This window comes from Anabrus simplex, chromosome 1 (genome assembly GCF_040414725.1).
Source record: "Anabrus simplex isolate iqAnaSimp1 chromosome 1, ASM4041472v1, whole genome shotgun sequence".
Lineage (NCBI taxonomy): Eukaryota > Metazoa > Arthropoda > Insecta > Orthoptera > Tettigoniidae > Anabrus > Anabrus simplex.
In genome coordinates this window covers 1,373,382,370-1,373,406,145 of record NC_090265.1, presented here as the reverse complement: position 1 = coordinate 1,373,406,145, position 23,776 = coordinate 1,373,382,370, and the positions used below count along the sequence as shown (strand labels likewise).

General features: G+C 36.4%; 1 protein-coding gene across 1 annotated transcript in view; it reads right to left on the bottom strand.

Moving 5' to 3' along the window:
- LOC136859314 (prolyl 4-hydroxylase subunit alpha-1-like) overlaps window positions 1–23,776 on the bottom strand; it is a 618,020-nt gene that overhangs the window by 181,189 nt on the left and 413,055 nt on the right. Inside the window, exon 12 of the mRNA XM_068225775.1 lies at window positions 5,743–5,967. Coding sequence (XP_068081876.1) covers window positions 5,743–5,967 — 225 coding nt within the window. The remainder of the gene's footprint in view (window positions 1–5,742; window positions 5,968–23,776) is intronic.

The following is a 23,776-nucleotide window of genomic DNA, read 5'->3' as shown; positions in this document are numbered from 1 at the left end:
GATCACAACTTGAAAGGACGTCTTCAGTTTTGGCTCCTGGTTTTATTAGCCCTAAAACCTGAGTTTCCGGATTCTGCAGCTCATCCTTGATGCCTTCTGCCATACCCCGCCCTTGACTGTCTGCGTAGAGATGAATCTTTGGCGATCTTGACTTCCGGTAGGTTTTCTTCTTCTGTAGCTTACCTCCACTGGATTTAAAATTATTTGGAAAACTTGGTATGTCTTCTTCTGGAACTTGCTGAAGTAACTGAAATCTATTTTGGCACTGCAAAGAGTTTTTTCCCGGTTTTAATTTGTACGTAGTTTCTCCCAAATGTTTAACATTAGGCCTAAAATGGCTACGCGTCACTTCCGTCCACGGCGATCTTTCTTCTCCAATGTCTTCTTTATCTTCCAGTTTCTTTATTCTGTCCTTTAAGCTTTCATTTTCATGTTTCAGAGCGCATAAATCTTCTTGTAGCACTCCTAAAATCTTAATTATAATTTCGTATGTCTCTCTTTCTTGTTGTTCTGCCTCACTTTCGGTTTGTTTACACTCGGGGCACAGCCACTCACTTTCTTCAATATCAGTCCTATTTACAATATTTGCACAACGAAAATGGTACCATTCATCACACTTACGACACAGAATCCCATTTTTAACTACTCTTCTGCATCTGCCACATTTTTCACTGCATCTTACACCATTATCTACTACGGATAACACAGACTCACACACAGTAGTAGCCATCTTACTTCCAGCACCATGTATGTATCTGCGCCAAAGGCTGAGACCTTTTATATTTGTTGATATTTTATGATGTTGTAAGGAATCTAGGTATATGTCGGCTAAGATGCCAGATAAGGGGTCTCCCATAGTCAGACTATCCTGATGGTAAATTTTACCATTAAAAGTAAAATAATTATTCTTTAACACAAAATTTAGGATTCTTAAGAAAACTTCTATTTCAAGCTTGCTAAGTTTACTATGTTTACTGAGTTTGTCTTTGATGATATTTACTGTTTCTTTGGTTGATACATTAGAGTACATGTTAGTAATCTCAAAAGAGCATATAATGTGATTGAGTGGTAAGGATAATGTTTTTAAATATCACAGAATTCTACTGAATTCTTTAAAGGGAATTACTTTAAAATGTAATGATTTTGAGAAATTTATGGATATATTTGGATGTTTTGTAAGTGGGGCTGTTTCTACAATTGATGATTGGACATATGGGAGTATTTTTTTAATGCAATTTTGGTCATGCTCTGGCTGTGGGAGTAATGGGGTTCATAAGGATTAGATTTTGTTGTTCTTGCTCATTGATTAAAAATGTAGCATTTTTAATAGTGTTTTTAAATTTGGCTGGATTCTTATTGTGGGGTCTTTTTTGCCTATTCTGTATTTAGCACTTGGAAAAACCTCCTGTTTTTTAATATAATCTTTTTTATTTAATAAAACCATAGTTCCTCCTTTATCAGCTTTATATACTATTATAGTATGTTGTCAATATTTATTTTGTTTTTATATCCTTAATATATTTAGTGTTGTTGAAATCAGTATTTTTATTTAATCCTTCCGTTAATGTTGATAGTTTCTTATTTACATTGTATCTAGTGTCGTTTTGTAATTCCAAAGGGAGTTCGGAAATATTGGCTTCAGTCTCTGCTATGGCCGTGATGATATCACTTTCTTTTTGTATACTAGGCCAGTTATGTTTTGATCCCTTGTTTAAGAGTTTCATTTCCTTTTTTGAGAAAATTGCATTAGTTAAGTTATTGCTGGTGTGTTGCTGAGAGAAGGAATTCTAGTTTCAGTGCACTTATTTAAATCACTACTGATCTGCATTTAGGACAGTTGCCCAGGTGGCAGATTCCCTATCTGTTGTTTTCCTAGCATTTTCTTAAATGATTGCAAAGAAATTGGAAATTCATTGAACATCTCCCTTGGTAAGTTATTCCAATCTCTAACTCCCTTTCCTATAAACAAACATTTGCCCCGATTTGTCCTCTTGAATTCCAACTTTACCTTCATATTATTATCTTTCCTACTTTTAAAGACACCACCAAACTTATTCGTCTACTGATGTCCTCCCACGCCATCTCTCCGCTGACAGCTCGGAACATACAACTTAATCGAGCAGCTCATCTCCTTTCTCCCAAGCCTTCCCAGCCCAAACTTTGCAACAATTTTGTAACGCTACTCTTTTGTCGGAAATCGCCCAGAACCAATCGAGCTGCGTTTCTTTGGATTTTTTCCAGTTCCTGAATCAAGTAATCCTGGTGAGGGTCCCATACACTGGAACCATACTCTAGCTGGGGTCTCACCAGAGACAAATATGCTCTCTCCTTTACATCCTTACTACAACCCCTAAATACCCTCATTACCATGTGCAGAGATCTGTGCCCTTTATTTACAATCGTATTTATGTGGTTACCCTAATGAAGATCTTTCCTTATATTAGTACCTAGGTATTTACAATGATCCCCAAAGGGAACCTTCACCCCATCAATGCAGTAATTAAAACTCAGAGGACTATTCCTATTTGTGAAACTCACAACCTGACTTTTATCCCCGTTTATCATCATACCATTGCATACTGTCCATCTCACAACATTATCAAGGTCATTTTGCAGTTGCTCACAATCTTGTAACTTATTTATTACTCTGTAAGAATAACCTCACGAAAAGCCTTATCTCTGATTCCACTTCTTTACACATATCATTGATATATATATATATAAGAAAACATAAACGTCCAATAATACTGCCTTGAGGAATTCCCCTCTTAATTATTACAGGGACACCTACTCTAATTCTCTGAGTTCTATTTTCTAGAAACAGAGCCACCCATTCAGTCACTGTTTTGTCAAGTCCAATTGCACTCATTTTTGCCAGTAGTCTCCCATGATCTACCCTATCAAATGCGTTAGACAGGTCAATTGCGATACAGTCCAACTGACCTCCTGAATCCAGGATATCTGCTATATCTTGCTGGAATCCTACAAGTTGGGCTTCAGTGGAATAACCTTTCCTAAACCCAAACTGCCTTCTATCGAACCAGTTATTGATTTTGCAAACACGTTTTATATAATCAGAAAGAATGCTTTCCCAAAGCTTTCATACAATGCACGTCAAACTGACTGGCCTGTAATTTTCTGCTTTATGTCTGTCACCCTTTCCTTTATATACAGGGGGTACTATTGCAACTCTCTGTGCATTTGATAAAGTTCCTTCATGCAAACAATAATCAAACAAGTACTTCAGATATGGTACTATATCCCCATCCATTGTCTTTAGTATATCCCCAGAAACCTTATCAATTTCAGCTGCTTTTCTAGTTTTCAACTTTTGTATCTTACTGTATGTCATTGCTGTCATAGGTAAATTTTAATACTTCTTTAGTATTAGTCACCTCCCCTATCTGGACATTACCCTTGTAACCAACAATCTTTTTTTGGAGACTATGATTGATTTTCTTTTAAAAGGGGGAGTTTTTTATCTAAATGTAATTGCTTCTCTCTTAGAATATCGTTTAGCTTGTAATCTACATGTAATTAAAAAGAATTCCAATCTACAGAGGATATATATCCTCCTTTATGATGGCAACTAAACAAATATCTTATTAAAGTTCTTATGACTTTATTTAAAATTAGCATAACTTCCATCACTTTGGAGTACTAATGACCATTATTTACAATATTATTATAAACTATTAGATGTTAAGGGATAGTCTTAACATCTGACTCAGGGCCCTGACCTAACTTAAGAGTATTTAATGGCTGAAGATGCTTGCGATGTCAAGCGAAACATGTCCCATATTAAACAATATGGTATGTAATAATTGTATCCTAATTATACAGACTGTATTGTATTGAACTGTATTGTATTTAAACTATTTTAAATTTTAATATAAGTGGTATGTTCCAAGCTGTCAGTGGAGAGGTGGCGTGGAATAACATTAGTAGACAAAAAGCTTGAGTGGTATCTTTAAAAGTAGGAAAGATCACAATATGAAGATAAAGTTGGAATTCAAGAGGACAAATTGGGGCAAATGTTTGTTTGTTGATAGGAACGGGAGTTAGGGATTGGAATAACTTACCAAGGGAGATGTTCAATAAATTTCCAATTTTTTTTGCAATCATTTAAGGAAAGGCTAGGAAAACAACAGAAAGGGAATCTGTCACCATCTGACACCATGTATCCAATGCAAAATGAATTTCATAAAAGACACTCATTTCTCCAATTAGTTGCTTTACGTCGCACCGACACAGATAGGTCTTATGGCGACGATGGGACATGGAGGGCTAGGACTGGGAAGGAAGTGGCCGTGGCCTTAATGAAGGTACAGCCCCAGCATTTGCTGGTGTGAAAATGGGAAACCACGGAAAACCATTTTCGGGGCTGCCGACAGTGGGGTTCGAACCTACTATCTCCTGAATACTGGATACTGGCCGCACTTAAGCGACTGCAGCTATCGAGCTCGGTACACTCATTTCTAATTTCATGCAAAAGTGGAGGGCCTGTGTAGGGTTGCTAACTAATTGGTACCATATCAGAGCCATAAATATCAATGCTATTTTGATTATGGCCGGTAGCCAGTATTTTAATTTTAATTAGATATAATAAACAGGCTAAGGGAAATTTAGTGCTGTTTAATGTACAACAAAGAGTTGTATTTGTAAAGTCAAAACTGCACATAATTTTGTACTCAAAATTGATGGAGATTATGTTTATAAATAAATATGGCTACTATGTGAAAAATGATCTTATATTATTCAAGATAATACACTTAACAAGTGCTAAAAAGTTGGTCAAATACTTCAAAGAAAAGTATGCATCGCGTAACTCACCCCTGTAAAAGCAATTGTTCAACAAGATTTTGCTATCCGAGATAATAATGCCTTTCTTGAAGATCTATTCAGGTTCATAAACAATATATGCACAGATGACCAAAATCGTTTAGAATGTGTCATTAGTCAAAGTCGAACTGTGAACGAGAGAAAATTTAATAATTATTATTTGAAATTTTGTAGATTATCAACAAAGGAACTTCCCAAAAGAATTTTATATAATTCAAGGGATAAGTGTAAAATAAAAGAAGTAACTTCATTTTCTGAAATCTAACATCATATCATGTTCCACAGTGTTGTTGTGACAAATATAACAAGCATAAAGAGAACATAATGGTTAATGGAAACGGGCCTAGTAATATCATTCTGGGATGCGTGAGGATAAATTGGGGCGTATATTCATTTACAGGATGAAGAAAAAGGGAATGTAATAATTTATCAAGGGAAATGTTTGATAAATTTCCAAGTTCTTTGAAAATGTTTAAGAAAAAGGTATAAACAATTTATAGGGAATCCACCACCTGGGCGACAACCCTAAATGCTGATCATTGATGATTGAGTGAACACTCTTCCACCACGTAGACCTACCTATTATCCTGATTAGAGAATTTAAAAATCTTTCTTTTCTCATGAACTTCAAACTTTGAGGAAGGTGCGTGTGTGTGTGTGTGTGTGTGTGTGTGTGTGTGTTGGTAATTTTGTTTTTTCAGAGTCCTTTGTCTTACGATATCAACAATAATAAAATCATGTAAATCTACAAGCTTGCTTTTCTCTAAAAGAATGTACCTGTAGTATTCTACAATAAGATAATAGATTCTCTCCATTTTTCACCATTTCTTGCATACAGTATGCAGCTCTAAGATTTGAAACTTCGACTTTTGCCCAAAAGATTACAATAATATCCCTCACCTCAAAATAATCTGTATGAGGTCCATAATACCCTCCAATATCATAGTTGCCAACAAGTAGTTCCTCAGCTGTTTTAACATTCAGGTTAGTCATATCTGCAACTCGCTGACTTACAGCTGATACATGTGGGTGGTCCTCTTCCTTGAGCCATGCTGCCTTGCTGATACGATAACTGGGTGTCTCATACTTACCAGTTTTGTCGTTATAAACTGTAGATTGAAAGAGCTGCAACACACAAAATTTAAAAAGCTGATAAGACTGTCAATACTTATTTTAACTTAAAATAGAATAAAATCTCAAGAGGAAGTATTTCAAATAACTATTTCTCCTAAACCCCTAGTGTAAAAAAAGAAAAGAAAGAATGATGTTGCCTATACATTTAGTTTGAGTTGTTTGGGCAATTAACCACCTAATAACAGTATACATACATACATACATACATACATACATACATACATACATACATACATACATACATCTATATATATATAAAATAGCTTGTCCTGACTGACTGATTCATCATCGCCGAGCCAAAACTACTGGACCTAATGAAATGAAATTTTGGGCATACATTCATATTAAGATGTAGGTGCTCGCTAAGAGAGGATTTTTGGATATTCCGTTGCTAAGGGGGTGAAAAGGGGGGGGTGAAATTTTAAAATGAGTGCACCTATATCTCAAAACTTTAAAAGTTTACAAATGTAAAAATTGGTATTTAGAATCTTCTTTGAAAATAAGGAAACACGTATTTTTTTGTTTTCAGAAAATCCCAATAGGAGGGGTGAAAAAGGGTGAAAATGGGGGAAAATGTGTTCAATGCCCTTAATCAGGATACCGGTAGTTATATCTCAGAAACTGAAGATATTACAGACCTGAAAATTGGTACTTTTGATCTCTTTTAAAAATAAAGAAACACGTATTTTTTTGTTTTTGGAAAATCTAATTAATGGGAGGGTGAAAAGGGGGTGAATTTTTAAAATTAGTGAATCTATATCTCCAAACTTTTAAAGTTTGCAGATGTAAAAATTGGTATTTAAAATCTTCATTAAAAATAAAGAAACACGTATTTTTTTGTTTTCGTAAAATCGCAATAGGAGGTATGAAAAGGGGTGAAAAAGGGGTTGAATGCCTTTAATGAGGCTACTTATATCTCAGAAACTGAAGATATTATAGACCTGAAAATTGGTGTTTGGGATCTCCTTTAAAAATAAAGAAACACGTATTTTTTTGTTTCTGCAAAACCCAATTAATGGGGGTAAAAAAGGGGTAATATTTTAAAATGAGTGTATCTATATCTCAAAACTTTTAAAGGTTATAGGTGTAAAAATAGGTATTTAGAATCTCCATTAAAGATAAAGAAACACGTATATTTTGTTTTCGGAAAATCCTAATAGGAAGGGTGGAAAAGGTTGAAAAAGGGGTCGAATGCATTTCATGAGTCTACTTATATTTCAGAACCTGAAGATATTACAGACCTGAAAATTGGTGTTTGGGATCTCCTTTAAAAATAAATAAACACGTATTTTTTGTTTGTGGAAAATACAATTAATGGGGGGGGGGTGAAAAGGGGGAGATTTTTTAAAATGAGTGTATCTATATCTCAAAACTTTTTAAGTTTATAGATGTAAAAATTGGTATTTAGAATCTCCTTTAAAAATAAAGAAACACGTAATCTTTTGTTTTCGGAAAATCCCAATAGGAAGGGTGTAAAAGAGTGCATACTGGGTTGAATGTCTTTCATGAGGATACTTATATTTCAGAACCTGAAGATATTACAGACCTGAAAATTGGTATTTTGGATCTACTTTAAAAGTAAAGAAACAGGTATTTTTTGGTTTTTGGAAAATCCAAATATTGGGGGGTGAAAACGGGGGTGAATTTTTTAAAATGAGTGTGTCTACATCTTAAAACTTTATAATTTACAGATGTAAAAATTGGTGGTTAGAATCTCCTCTAAAAATAAAGGAACACGTATTTTTTGTTTCCAGTAAGTCCTAATAGGAGGGGTGTAAAAGGGTGAAAAATGGGTTGAATGGCTTTAATGAGGATACACATATCTCAGAAACGAAAGATATTACAGAACTGATAATTCGCATATGGGATTTCCTTTAAAAATAAAGAAACACGTATTTTTTAGTTTTTGGAAAAGCCAGTTAATGGCGGTTAAACAGGAGTGACAAATTGAGGTGAATTTTTTGAAAGACTATATCTACAGAATATCTTGGAATCGTAAAATGTTACAGACGTAAAAAGTGGGTGTAAATCTCCTGTAAATGTAAAGAAATATAGGTTATTTGTTTTTGGAAACTCTACTTAAGGGGAACCCAAAAGGGGTGAAATTTTTAAATGAGAATTTTTATGGATATCTAAAAAACTTAACATGTTACAGAAGTGAAAAATGGTATTTTTTTATCTATATTAAACATAAAGAAACGTGTATTTTTAGTTTTCGGAAATACCACTTGGGTGGAGGGCGGGGGGGAGGGGGTAAAAGTGACTGAAAATGGTGATGAATTCTTTTAATTAGGCTACTGATATCTCAAAAATGAAGATGTTACAGATGTGAAATTTGATATTTGCAATCTGCTTTAAAAGTAAAGAAACACGTATTCTCGGAAAATCCAATGAAGGGGGGGGGGGGAAGAATTGAAACATTAGTTGACTTAATTGTATGAGAATACATACATCTAATACTAAAGTTGTTACAGACGTGAAAATTCATATTTGGTTCTCCTTTAAAAACAAAGAAAAAGGCGTTTTGGTGGGGAAACCATCTTGGAGGGCGGGAGTGTAAAGGAGTTGAATTCCTTTCATGAGGACACATAAATCAAAAACTGAAGAAGTTAGAGTAGTGATAATTGGTATTTAGAAGATCCTTTACTATTAATGAAACAAGTATTTTTTTGCGGGAAAATTCATTTAGGGGGAGGAGAGATTATTGTGAAATGAAGTGAAAAAAAGTAAATTATTTTTATGTGGATACTTATATCTCAAAACTGAAGGTAATAGATGTGAACATTGGTGTTTGGAATCTCCCTTAAACATAAAGAAACAAGCATCCTTTCAATTCTTTTTCGGGGGGGTGGCTGTAAATAAACTTAACGGCGGTGGGGTGTAGAAGGAGGTGAGACCAATTGATTTTACTGTTATTAATGTACTTATAAGGATCCTCCGTTGCTCAGGCGGCAGCGCGCCGGCCTCTCACAGCTGGGTTCCGTGGTTCAAATCCCGGTCACTCCATGTGGCATTCGTGCTGGACAAAACGGAGGCGGGACAGGTTTTTCTCCGGATACTCCGGTTTTCCCTGTCATCAGCCATTCCAGCAACACATAATAGTAATAATAATAATAATAATAATAATAATCTTCCGGACCATCGTCAAATTGCGGACCGCGATGGAAACGGCTCCTGGACGGGTAATGACTAAGAATGCAGTCCGGTCGCGGGTTCAGTGCCGCCAAGGCACCCAGTATGACAGCACGCCGGATCTCCTGAAAGATTATATCCGTATTAAAATATTATAGGAAAAGTTGGCAAAGATTTACGGACCCAACTGACCTGGAGGAATACCTGAGCCTAACCCGGGAAGTACGAAATCGATTGCTGGAAAGGGAGATTTAAAAATGGGAGGAAACGTGCCGTAAAATAATAGATCGGAATTTTGGTGGATTCTCGCAGAGAACGAGTCAGATCGCGAATTTCGGCGGATTATATATCTAAAACAATAAGCATTCAATTATAAATTTCAGTATAATACCGTAGCGAAGCACGGGTATCTTGCTAGTCTATCTATATATATATAAAATAGCTTGTCCTGACTGACTGATTCATCATCGCCGAGCCAAAACTACTGGACCTAATGAAATGAAATTTTGGGCATACATTCATATTAAGATGTAGGTGCTCGCTAAGAGAGGATTTTTGGATATTCCGTTGCTAAGGGGGTGAAAAGGGGGGGGTGAAATTTTAAAATGAGTGCACCTATATCTCAAAACTTTAAAAGTTTACAAATGTAAAAATTGGTATTTAGAATCTTCTTTGAAAATAAGGAAACACGTATTTTTTTGTTTTCAGAAAATCCCAATAGGAGGGGTGAAAAAGGGTGAAAATGGGGGAAAATGTGTTCAATGCCCTTAATCAGGATACCGGTAGTTATATCTCAGAAACTGAAGATATTACAGACCTGAAAATTGGTACTTTTGATCTCTTTTAAAAATAAAGAAACACGTATTTTTTTGTTTTTGGAAAATCTAATTAATGGGAGGGTGAAAAGGGGGTGAATTTTTAAAATTAGTGAATCTATATCTCCAAACTTTTAAAGTTTGCAGATGTAAAAATTGGTATTTAAAATCTTCATTAAAAATAAAGAAACACGTATTTTTTTGTTTTCGTAAAATCGCAATAGGAGGTATGAAAAGGGGTGAAAAAGGGGTTGAATGCCTTTAATGAGGCTACTTATATCTCAGAAACTGAAGATATTATAGACCTGAAAATTGGTGTTTGGGATCTCCTTTAAAAATAAAGAAACACGTATTTTTTTGTTTCTGCAAAACCCAATTAATGGGGGTAAAAAAGGGGTAATATTTTAAAATGAGTGTATCTATATCTCAAAACTTTTAAAGGTTATAGGTGTAAAAATAGGTATTTAGAATCTCCATTAAAGATAAAGAAACACGTATATTTTGTTTTCGGAAAATCCTAATAGGAAGGGTGGAAAAGGTTGAAAAAGGGGTCGAATGCATTTCATGAGTCTACTTATATTTCAGAACCTGAAGATATTACAGACCTGAAAATTGGTGTTTGGGATCTCCTTTAAAAATAAATAAACACGTATCTTTTTGTTTTTGGAAAATCCAATTAATGGGGGGTGCAAAGGGGGTGATTTTTTAAAATGAGTGTATCTTTATCTCAAAACTGTTACAGTTTATAGATGTAAAAATTGGTATTTAGAATCTCCTTTAAAAATAAAGAAAAAAGTATTCTTTTGTTTTCGGAAAATCCCAATAGGAAGGGTGTAAAAGGGTGAATAATGGGTTGAATGCCTTTAATGAGGCTACTTATATTTCAGAACCTGAAGATATTACAGACCTGAAAATTGGTATTTGGGATCTACTTTAAATGTAAAGAAACACGTATTTTTTCGTTTTTGGAAAATCCAAATATTGAGGGGTGAAAAGGGGGGTGAATTTTTTAAAATGAATGTGTCTACATCTTAAAACTTTAAAATTTACAGATGTAAAAATTGGTAGTTAGAATCTCCTCTAAAAATAAAGGAACACGTATTTTTTTGTTTCCTGTAAATCCCAATAGGAGGGGTGTAAAAGGGTAAAAAATTGGTTGAATGCCTTTAATGAGGATACATATATCTCAGAAACGGAAGATATTACAGAACTGAAAATTTGTATATGGGATCTCCTTTAAAAATAAAGAAGCACGTATTTTTTAGTTTTTGGAAAATCTTATTAATGGCGGTTAAACAGAAGTGACAAATTGGGGTGAATTTTTTGAAAGATTATCTTGGAAACGTAAAGTGTTACAGACGTAAAAAGTGGGTGTTTGGAATCTCCTACAAATGTAAAGAAACATAGGTGATTTGTTTTTGGAAACTCCACTTAAGGGGAACCCAAAAGGTGTGAAATTTTAAAATGAGAATTTTTACAGTATATCTAAAAAAAACTTAACATGTTACAGAAGTGAAAACTGGCATTTTTATCTCTATTAAACATAAAGAAACGTGTATTTTTAATTTTCGGAAATACCACTTGGGTGGAGGGGGGGGGTGAAAGTGACTGAAAATGGTGTTGAATTCTTTTAATTAGGCTACTGATATCTTAAAAATGAAGATGTTACAGACGTGAAATTTGATATTTGCAATCTGCTTTAAAAATAAAGAAACACGTATTCTCGGAAAATCCAATGAAGCGGGGGGAGGGATGTGAAAGAATTGAAAAATTAATTGACTTTAATTGTATGAGAATATATACATCTAATAAAAACTAAAGTTGTTACAGACGTGAAAATTCGTATTTGGATCTCCTTTAAAAACAAAGAAAAACGCGTTTTGGGGGGGGGGGAAATCTTGGGGGGCGGGAGTGTAAAGGAGTTGAATTCCTTTCATGAGGACACATAAATCTAAAAGTGAAGAAGTTAGAGCCGTGATAATTGGTATTTAGAAGATCCATCACTATTAAAGAAACAAGTATTTTTTGCGGGAAGATTCACTTAGGGGGGGAGGGGGAGTAGTTTGAAATTAAGTGACAAAAGTAAATTATATTTATGGGGATACTTATATCTCAAAACTGAAGGTAATAGACGTGAACATTGGTGTTTGAAATCTTCTTTAAACATAAAAAACAAGCCTTCTTTTAATTTGTTTTTTGGGCGGGGGGTGCCGGTAAATAAACTTAACGGCGGTGGGGTGTAGAAGGAGGTGAGACCAATTGATTTTACTGTTCTTAATGTACTTATAAGGATCCTCCGTTGCTCAGGCGGCAGCGCGCCGGCCTCTCACAGCTGGGTTCCGTGGTTCAAATCCCGGTCACTCCATGTGACATTCGTGCTGGACAAAACGGAGGCGGGACAGGTTTTTCTCCGGATACTCCGGTTTTCCCTGTCATCATTCATCCCAGCAACACATAATAGTAATAATAAGAATAAGAATAAGAATATCATTAATAATAATAATAATAATAATAATAATAATAATAATAATAATAATAATAATGTTCCGGACCGTCGTCAAATATGCGGACCGCGCTGGAAACGGCTCCTGGACGGGTAATGACTAAGAATGCAGTCCGGCCGCGGGTTCAGTGCCGCCAAGGCACCCAATATGACACCACGCCGGATCTCCCGAAGGATTTTATCCAGATAAAAATGATTATAGGAAAATACGGTATGGCAAAGATTTACGGACCCAACTGACCGGGAAGAATACCTGAGCCTAGCCTGGGAAGTACGAAATCGATTGCTGGAAAGGAAGATTGAAAAATGGGAGGAAACGTGCCGTAATCTAATAGAAAACGAGTCAGATCGGGAATTTTGGTGGATTCTCGCTGAAAACGTGTCAGATCGCGAATTTCGGCGGATTATATATCTAAAACAATAAGCATTCAATTATAAATTTCAGTATAATACCGTAGCGAAGCACGGGTACCTTGCTAGTCTATATATATAAACTAAGAGTTTTGTCTGTACATTGCTCAGAATTTGAAAAAAGTGGTATTTCTGTATCGTTCATGTCCACAGTAACAAGGAAATGCATTTTTCTTTTCCGTAATTTCTGTCTGTCTGTCTGTCTGTCTGTCTGTCTGTCTGTCTGTCTGTCTGTCTGTCTGTCTGTCTGTCTGTCTGTCTGTCTGTCTGTCTGTCTGTCTGTCTGTCTGTCTGTCTGTCTGTCTGTCTGTCTGTACACGCATCACTTGAAAACGGCTGAAGAGAATTTAATGAAAATCGGTATGTAAAGTCGGGGGATGAGCCACTATAATCTAGGCTATAAATCATTTTATTCACGCTCAGTGAAATGGTAGTTTAGGGGAAGGCCTAAAATTAAATTCTCAAATATTTATATTTTAAGTGGTCCTGTCGATAAATACTACATAACTAACGTTACATAGAATTAAATTTCCGATCATTTATGTCTTATACAATTTTACCGTACCGGCTATGATAACACTGATATTCATGAATTTCGATTTTTGTTGCTAAGTCCACATCAAGGCCGAGCCACGAGAAAATAGGTGAACAGAATTTAATGAAAAACGGTATATAGAGTCGGGGAAGAAAAAACTGTAGTCTAAGCTATAAACAATTTTACTGAACCTGGGTGAAATGGTAGTTTAGGGGTAGGCGCCTAAAATTTAATTTTTAAATACCTTTGTTATTGCTCCTATAGAAAAGTACTACATAACAAAAGTTATAGAGAATTTGTGTTTTATTCAGTACCGACTGTGATAAGAGTAGTATTTCAGATTTGGAAGAAAACTAAATGCGAAGGCCTACAATATCAAAAGCGCATAACATTGATAAACAATAACATTACATTGACCATTGTTTGTTGTAATGTTCTTTGCCTCTTATCGTGCCCTCAACTCCGATAGATGGGATTGCTGTTGCGTACCGAGTATAACAGCCTGACTCAATATTGGCGGGAAAGAGTTGGGGAGTTGGAAAACTTTTTTCTTTAGCATGCCATTCCTCTGGTTCATACATTGCCTGATACTGCTGGTACGTAACACACCGGTTCATCAGTATTCCAGCTATTCGCTCCCTACTCTGACTCGCTGTTTTGAATGAGAAGTGTACAGATTTGGCAGAGGCTCAGTTAATAATAGTAGTATGACCTGGTCTAGAATTACAGTTTAGGCCTATTCCAAATTATAGCACTACAATTCACAGATTGTGACTGATAGTAGGCAAGCAACCGAGCTCGATAGCTGCAGTCGCTTAAGTGCGGCCAGTATCCAGTAATCGGGAGATAGTGGGTTCGAGCCCCACTGTCGACAGCCCTGAAGATGGTTTTCCATGGTTTCCCATTTTCACACCAGGCAAATGCCGGGGCTGTTCTTTAATTAAGGCCACGCCCGCTTACTTCCACTTCCTGGGCCTTTCCTATCCCATCGTCGCCACGAGACCTATCTGTGTTGGTGCGACGTAAAACAAATAGTAAAAAAAGCAGGCAAGCAGACCTACCATCATAATGAAAACTCCCTAACCCAGTTTTCATGTGAGAAAAGACGTTTGGTGACTTCCCCGTCGCGTTTCTAGGGTAACGTTGCTATGCAATATAATACAATCTTGCTCACAACGTGTACACTACCTAACCTAGAATTCTGTATACAATGTAGAATTCCGTCGCGAAGCACGGGTACATCAGCTAGTACATACATACATGCATGTCATCATACACATCCAGTCACATTTTATGACCACCTCCTACATTTGATGTCGGCTATGCATAGCCTGTGAAATACGTCACATGCAATAATAAGTGTCACGTGACAAAAGAAACATTATTTTCAAAACCTTTTTATTAGTAGACAAGCAGAATATCACATATAGTGAAAAAAGTGATGGATACAAAAAACATTTTTTACAACATCTGTTCAAATGAATAGATATAGTTTTAAAATAGGCTAACTGAGCTCAACAGCTGCAGTCGCCTAAGTGCAGCCAGTATCCATTATTCGGGAGATAGTGGGTTCGAACCCCACTGTCGGCAGCCCTAAAGATGGTTTTCCGAGTTTCTCATTTTCACACTAGGCAAATGCTGGGGCTGTACCTTAATTAAGGCCACAGCCGATTCCTAAATGCTAGAGAGGTATCTCAGGGGCTCACAACTTGTAACTGGCGGGAATCAGAACTCATGGGAGGACATGGCTTAGGTGTGGGAAGGCAAGCTGGACTTCCATGAATTCCTTTCTCTACCACAGCAGATAATAATCTCAGGGGTTTGGGCACTCGGTCAGGACAGAAGTATCTTCAGTTCACTAGTTACATTCCAATTCAATGCCCTGCATCTCAATTTTTGAAAGTGTTAGTTTCTAAAAATGCCTAAAGAAAAGAGCACCAGAAGAGATTTACTAAATCAGTGAGTGTCAGGTAAAAGGGACTATTCAACAGATAGTGTCACCATGTACTGCCACGTTTGCTCAAAGGAAGTGAAATGTGAAAAGAAATTTCGGCTTGAACAGCATTCAAAAACAACTGCACATATTAAAGGAAAGGAGGAGAAGAACAGCACACCACAACTACTACTTCAGACGCAGGTAAAGCCCAAGTCCTGAATTCTTAATAAACTTTCAAATGATCTGCTTTCGTATGCAGCAACATTCCATGGAATAAATTAACAATCCAGTTCTGCAATCATTTCTCAAGAAATATTGTGTAAATTAAAAAATACCAGATGAATCAACACTTAGGAAGAATTACCTAAATCCTATATATGAATCTACCCTAGAATTGATCCGTTCTGACATCGGAAGGAACTGTGTGCGCATATCGGTGGATGAGACAACAGATTCATGTGGCCGTTACATAGCAAATTTCGTGGTTGGTAAGTTACATCCAGATGAACCCGGTAAGCCACATCTTCTTGCTTGTAAAGTACTAGAGAAAACCAACCATAGCACAATAGCAAGATTTGCGAATGATTCTCTGCAACTATTGTGGCCATCTGAAATTGAGAATAATTGTTGTAAAGTGCTTGTACTGCTCACAGATGCAGCTTCGTATATGTTGAAAGCAGCAAAGGCCCTCTAAGTATTTTATACAAAACTCATACACGTAACCTGTTTAGCGCATGGATTACACTGCATTGCAGAAGAAATACATGCACAGTTTCCAGCTGTTAACAATTTAATTGCCTCCATGGCTCAGACGGCAGTGTGTCGGCCTCTCACCGCTGGATACTGTGGTTCAAATCTCGGTCACTCCATGTGAGATTTGTGCTGGACAAAGCGGAGGAGGGACAGGTTTATCTACGGGTACTCCGGTTTTCCCTGTCATCTTTCAATCCAGCAACACTCTCCATTCTCATTTCATAGGATCTATCAGTCATTAATATATCACTTTGGGAGTGGCGACCCCATCGTACTAACAGACTACATATGGTTCAGACATTACAACCCTGACCCGGTCAAAGACTGGAAAGCAGGTTGTAGGTTTTTATTTTCATTTTTTAACAATTTAATTAGATGTGGGAAGAAACTGTTTCCGAAAGCACCAGCTCGTGTCCAGTTCTACAAAGATTGAAGTTCCTGGTTATCTGCAGTATCACTTTATCGCAAAATTTTTAATGAAGTGAAAGAAGTGGTTACAAAACTTGAAGATGAGCATAATGCATGTGTCTGTGATGCAAAAGTTGTGTTTGAAACTGCTACTGTTTATCAAGATGTGAATTTAATCCATGCACATTTTTTTAAACTTCCAAAAGCCATTGAGAGCTTAGAATCTTAGGTACTTCCCTCCACGAATCACTTGATCTCGTTGAGAAAGCTGCATCTTCATTGAATTCCACTCCAGGCAAAATTGGAGAGAAGATTAAATGCAAGTTCGAAAAGGTGTTAAATTTGAACCCAGCACTGAAGAAGATTAAGTTAATTAGTCAATACTTGAATGAAACTAGGGTATCTTTGCCAGATGTATACCCTGAAACGTTGGTGCCCATGTATAAGTATTGTCCAATCACATCAGTTACTGTAGAACGATCATTCTCAGCCTATAAACACATTTTGATGGACAATAGACATAGTTTGTCTCCAGAGAACATTGAAAGACTACTAGTTACCTATTGTCATGCTTCTTTTTGCAATAAATGATACCTGTAAATAGGTAGGCCTAAGTGAATAAAATTGCATGATTTTAAGAACATATTTCCTTATTTTCCGTGCATATATTCTAACTTTTTAGTGCATATTTGCATGCATATAAATCCGGGCCCAACATATAAGTCAGGTGACTTTCAATGAAAGCATGATGAATAGATTTTAAAAACATATGGTTGAATTTATATCTTAGTCTGTGAAGCACTCCACTTGCTGGAGTTATTTCTTTGCATATGGTTTTAACTTGCTCATTCCAGTCAAGCTTTTCATCTATTTTTAAACCTAGAAATTTAGTAAATTGTACTCTTGGTAAAGGATGATCGAAAAAGTTAATGTAAGATCAAGAGGAGTTGCACATCAGGGCTTGTGAAAAATCATGTAGTTGGTCTTGCTAAAATTAGTGGATAGTCTATTGTTTGAAAGCCAAGTTTGTAATAAGCTAATGTCATACTGCAGTTTTACCTCAAGTTCTTTAGCAGAGGTACCAACATAGAAAATATTTGTATCATCTGCAAAAAGAGATAATTGTCCTTGTAATTTTAGGGAGCCTATATAATTCACAAATATTAGAAATAAATTTGGACACAGTACTGAACCCTGAAACCTTTTAGCATTTTTATATGAAACGAACTGTGATCGATCGCTGAGATAATTCTTAAACCAGTTCATTGCTACACCTCTTACTCCTGTGTCTTTCAGTTTTCTGATCATGATCTCGTGATCAACTATGTCAAAGGCTTTTCTTAAGTCTATAAATAACCCAGAAGCTAATTTTTGTGAATCAAGAGCTTCCTGCAGTCTAATGATAATTTCCTCAACAGCACTGTATGTGCTGGAATTTGGAATAAAGCCATATTGATATTTATAAAAGTACAGTAATTATTCTTAAGAAGGAATTTCAATAATCATATTTTATCTACTTTTTCTAATGTTTTGGCTAAAATGGGCACAATAGAGATTGATCAGTAATTGTTAATGTCTAATTTTTCTAAGCCTTCATGGATGGGTATAACTTTGGCAATTTTTAAAAATGTAGGAACTGTACCTTCAGCTAGCGATTTGTTCATAAATGCAGCGATGTATGGAACTAATTCAGTTGATAACTGTTTGAGAATTGTGTTGCTTAAACCATAACAATCGCAACTACTGGAATTTTTTAGTTCTTTTATCATACTTGCTACTTCTTTGTTGTCAGTTGGGTACAAGAATAAAGAATTTCTTGGAGCTGTGTGATATTTATATGGATTACTGGTATTGGTTGTAGGCAAATTAACAGCTAGATCCTGACCAGTACTAGTAAAATATTAATTTAATGTTGTTGAAATATCGCAGGGATTGGTGATTATACTACTATTAATTTTAGTTGAATATCTCTATTGTTGTTATTTGTTGTTTGAAGTATCTCGTTAACTAATTTCCAGGGATTTTTACTAGAAACTAACCTGTTACTATAATAAGAACTTTCAGCTTCTCTTTTAAGTTTAGTGACCTTATTACAGAGTATTTTATATTCATCTTTTAGATATTCTGAGACATACTGGCATCCCCTTCCCAACCTATAATGCTATCTCTTGATTTTCCCATATATTTAATTTTTATATTTTACTAGCAAATGTACCCGTGCTTCATGACGGTATTCTACATTGTATATGGATATCGAAGTAAATACTGTACATGCAGTAAATAAGATTGTTTTAAAATTGCTAAGTCGTGGATGAGGTTATTTTGAGGAGATGCCACATAGCACAGTCCACTGTGTTGTTTGTTCAAACGAAGTAAAATACATTGGCAGAAGTACATGTCCCTTAGTGTTATCCGAGAAATAGCACGGGGAGGTCCACATACATTGTTTTCAATATAAAGTGTTGGTTGCAGAGTTGTGACGATAACAGCAGGCTCACTTGCCTACTGCCATTCACAATCGACTTAGGAAGTTTACATTATAATTGCAGGCCCCATTGCCTACTGCGCGGTCACAATCGATTTAGGGAGTTTTCGTTACAATGGAAGGCCCCCTTTCCTACTTCCATACAGATTACAGTTGAGGAGTTTTTATTATAATGGCAGGTAACTTCCCTACTACCAGTCAAAATTGAGTTGTGCCATTATCATTATAATGACAGGTCCTTTTCCCTTCTGCCAGCCAGCTTACTGCCAGTCACACAGAGTTGGTGAGTTTCTATTAAAATAGCAGGCCACTATGCCTAATGCTAGTCACATTTTCGATGGGTACATTTGTTTATAATGGCGGGCACCCTGGCCTACAGCCAGACACAATTGGGTAGGGGAGTTTTGAACAAAATTGCATGCTCCCTTGCCTTCTGCAAGTCAAATCGAGAAGTGGATTATTCATTATAATGGTAGGCCTTCCTTTCTAAAGCCAGTTACACAGAAGTTGGAGAAGGATCCCATTCCAACTGCCAGTCAAAGTCGGTTTGGGGAGTACTGATTACAATAGCAGACAGATCCTTTTTCGATCGCTACAAATCGACATCAATCAGTATACACAGATCGACATGCGAAAGTATATGCATGTTTACAATGTTGCAGACCTTCATTTACAGGTTACCTGCTGATAAACGGTACATCATATCGACAAAGGATTGTACCATAAGATGCAGTATTTAGGGGCCTAAATGGCTGGTCCTATGATATTTTGTTGCATCTCATCTATTCATGGGTCAGATTGAGTTAGAAACATTGAACAGAGTGAAATTTGTGTAAGATTATCTTACATTTCATTACTTTTCGGATAATTATGTGACACAGCGTTTGGCTCACATAATGGGTACTGGGTCGGCCAATGTTCATGTAGAGTTTGATAAATCTACAGTATATTTCTTGTAAGTGATTTAAAGTATGAATTATGCATGTAAAAAGTCCAAAATTACTTAAAAATCGAGAAACAGAGACGAATCTAACGAATAAGGGATACAGATATGACAAAAAGTTGTAAGTCAAACGTTGAAGAACACTCCAAATTGAACAGAGATTGTGCCATCCGTTATGTGACAGGACTGCCCGTTTATCCCACGAAATACCTCGAAACTAAGGTCTGCTTCATAATTAAAATTGCCTCCATATTTTAATATTCTTCGGGGATAAAAAGTGTAAAATTTAAAGATCTTGGAATTTTTCTGTCCGTTACAGGCTAAAACGTATAATTTTGCCAAATTTCAATTTTCTTGCTCGTCTGGCAGATCACGCCATAATCTGGATTTTGGGTGAGGGGGGGTAAAAATTAGGACTTTCAGGAAACTACACCAAAAATATACAGAAGGGATACAGATATGATAAAAGTATCCAGTATTCGGGAGATAGTAGGTTCGAACCCCACTGTCGGCAACCCCGAAAATGGTTTTCCGTGGTTTCCCATTTTCACACCAGGCAAATGCTGGGGCTGTACTTTAATTAAGGCCACGGCCGCTTCCTTCCCACTCCTAGTCCTTTCCTGTCCCATCGTCGCCATAAGACCTATCTGTGTCGGTGCGACGTAAAGCAAGTAGCAAAAAAAAAAAAGGTATGACAAAAAGTTATAAGTCCAAGGTTGAAGATCACTCGAAACTGAACCGAGATTGTGCCTTCCGTTTGGTGATAGGACTTACCGTTTACATGCGAAATACCTCCAAATGAAGGTCTGCACTGTCATTAAATTGCCTCCATATTTCGACATTCTTCAGTATAAAAAGTGAAAAATTTAAAGATCTTGGAAATTTTCCATAGGTTACGATATTTTAATGGGGTGAAATTTGGGTACATTTGGGTATGCATAATTTTGTTTAATTTCAATTTTCCAGCTCGTGTGGCAGATTGTGAGGCAATCTTGATTTTGGGCGAGGAGGGCAAAATTTAGGACTTTCAGGAAACTATAGCTAAAAAAATGCAGATGGACGTTATTACCCCTTAAACAGAAAGCTGTACAAAAATTTTGCCAAAATAGTCAATGCACAGACACACGGTTGTTACGATTTGATTTATATAGATAGATGAGGAATCTACTCCACGTATAACACCTTTTAGGCTATGTCCGCTGGACTTAGCCTCAGAAACCGACCATATCACTCAAAGAACTATGCAATCTGATGGTAACAATGTTATTTAATTTATTTAAAGTTAGAAACTTGGTAAATGTTCCGTATTGAACTGAGAATCACAATGTTAAAAAGAGAGTTAAGAGGTTCCACCTTTTCAATACACTGATATAGAGCTGCACAAACTTATGTACAACATTGTTTAATTCGGTGATGGTGATGGTGGCAGAACGTCTTTTATCCATGGTTACCGCTCCATCTTTGTTTACCCTCACTCCACTACGAAGAGGTATGGAATTTAATCTACGAATGTGTTTGAAATTGTATATACCACTACACTACTACACTGCCGACCAACATACTAATAATGAATTTTTTTTTCCTACCACCAGGACATGAACTGGCTAGCTTTGGTGATAGATTGAAATAAAAATGTAAACAGACTCTGGGATTGGTTTAAAGCAATTGTTGAGGAATGTGAAAACAGGTTTGTACCTTTAAAGGTGGTAAGGAATGGTAAAGATCCACTATATTATAACACAGAAGTAAAGAGACTAAGAAGAAGGTGCAGGTTGGAAAGAGAGTTAGAAATGGCTGTGGAAGTAAGGAGAAATTGAAAGAACTTATTAAGAAATTAAATCTAGCAAAAAAGTCAGCTAAGGATAATATGATGGCAAGCATAATTGGTGGTCATACAAATTTTAGTGAAAAAAGGAAGAGTATGTATAGGTACTTTAAGGCAGAAACAGGTTCCAAGAAGGACATTCCAGGAATCATTAATGAACAAGGGCAGCGTGTATGCAAGGATCTTCAAAAGGCAGAAGTATTCATTCAGCAGTATGTAAAGATTGTTGTTTACAAGGATAATGTCCAGATAGAGGAGGTGACTAATACTAGGGAAGTATTACAATTTACCTATGACAAAAATTACATTTACAGTAAGATACAGACGTTGAGAACTATGAAAGCAGCTGGAATTAATAAGGTTTCGGGGGATATAATAAAGACAATGAGTTGGGATATAGTACCATATCTTAAGTACTTATTTGATTGTTGTTTGCATGAAGGAGCTATAACAAACTAATGGAGAGTTGCTATAGTAGCCCCTGTGTATAAAGGAATGGGTGATAGACCTAAAGCTGAAAATTGCAGGCCAGTCAGTTTGACATGCATTGTATGTAAACTTTGGGAAAGCATTCTTTTTGATTATATTAGACATGTTTGCAAAATTGATACCCTAACTGGTTTGATAGAAGGCAGTTTGTGTTTAGGAAAGGTTATTCCATTGAAGCTCATCTTGTGGGGTTCCAGCAAAATATAGCAGATATCCTAGATCCAGGAGGTCAAATGGACTGAATCGCAATAGATCTACCTAAGCCATTTGATAGGGTAGATCATGGGAGGCTCCTGGAAAAAATGAGTGCAATTGGACTTGACAAAAGAGTGACTGAATGGTAGGATATATTTCTAGAAAATAGATCCCAGAGAATTAGAGTAGGCAAAGCTTTATCTGACCCTGTAATAATTAAGAGGGGAATTCCTCAAGGTAGTATTATTGGATTTTTATGTTTTCTTATATATATCAATGATATATGTAAAGAAGTGGAATCAGAGATAAGGCTTTTTGTAGATGATGTTATTCTGTACAGAGTAATAAATAAGTTACAAGATTGTGAGCAACTGTATAATGACCTCGATAATGTTGTGAGATGGACAGTAGGCTATGGTATGATGATAAATGGGGTTAACCCTCAAACACACGCGTATGGGGTGGAATCCACCCCAGGTCATTCTATTTCCTAGTGAAATGAACAAATAACTTTTCTGTGCTCTCTCCGCTCTTGTACATTCTGGCTGGATCCCTGCAGAAAGAGTCATTCGTACATAATTTATCTTAAATTCTCCAATTAATACAGTAATTCATATTTTACAATAGAATGATATGTGGGGTGGAAAGCACCCCCACGCAAGTGTCTGCGTCCTAAGATCTGACGCGTGTGCTTGAGGGTTAAAAGTCAGGTTGTGAGTTTCACAAATAGGAAAAGTCCTCTCAGTTTTAATTACTGCATTGATGGGGTGAAAGTTCCCTTTGGGGATCATTGTAAGTACCTGGGTGTTAATATAAAGAAAGATCTTCATTGGGGTAATCACATAAATATGATTGTAAATAAAGGGTACAGATCTCTGCACATGGTAATGAGGGTGTTTAGGGGTTGTAGTAAGGATGTGAAAGAGAGGGCATACAAGTCTCTGGTAAGACCCCAACTAGAGTATGGTTCCAGTGTACGGGAACCTCACCAGGATTACTTGATTCAAGAACTGGACGAAATCCAAAGAAAAGCAGTTTGATTTGTTCTGGGTGATTTCCGACAAAAGAGTAGCGTTACAAAAATGTTGCAAAGTTTGGGCTGGGAAGACTTGGGAGACAGGAGACGAGCTGCTCGGCTAAGCGGTATATTTCAAGCTGTCAGTGGAAAGATGGCGTGGAATGACATCAGTCGAATAAATTTGAGGGTGTCTTTAAAAGTAGGAAAGATCACAATATGAAGATAAAGTTGGAATTCAAGAGGACAAATTGGGGCAAATATTCATTCATAGGGAGGGCAGTTAGGGATTGGAATAACTTACCAAGAGAGATGTTCAATAAATTTCCAATTTCTTTGTAATTATTTAAGAAAA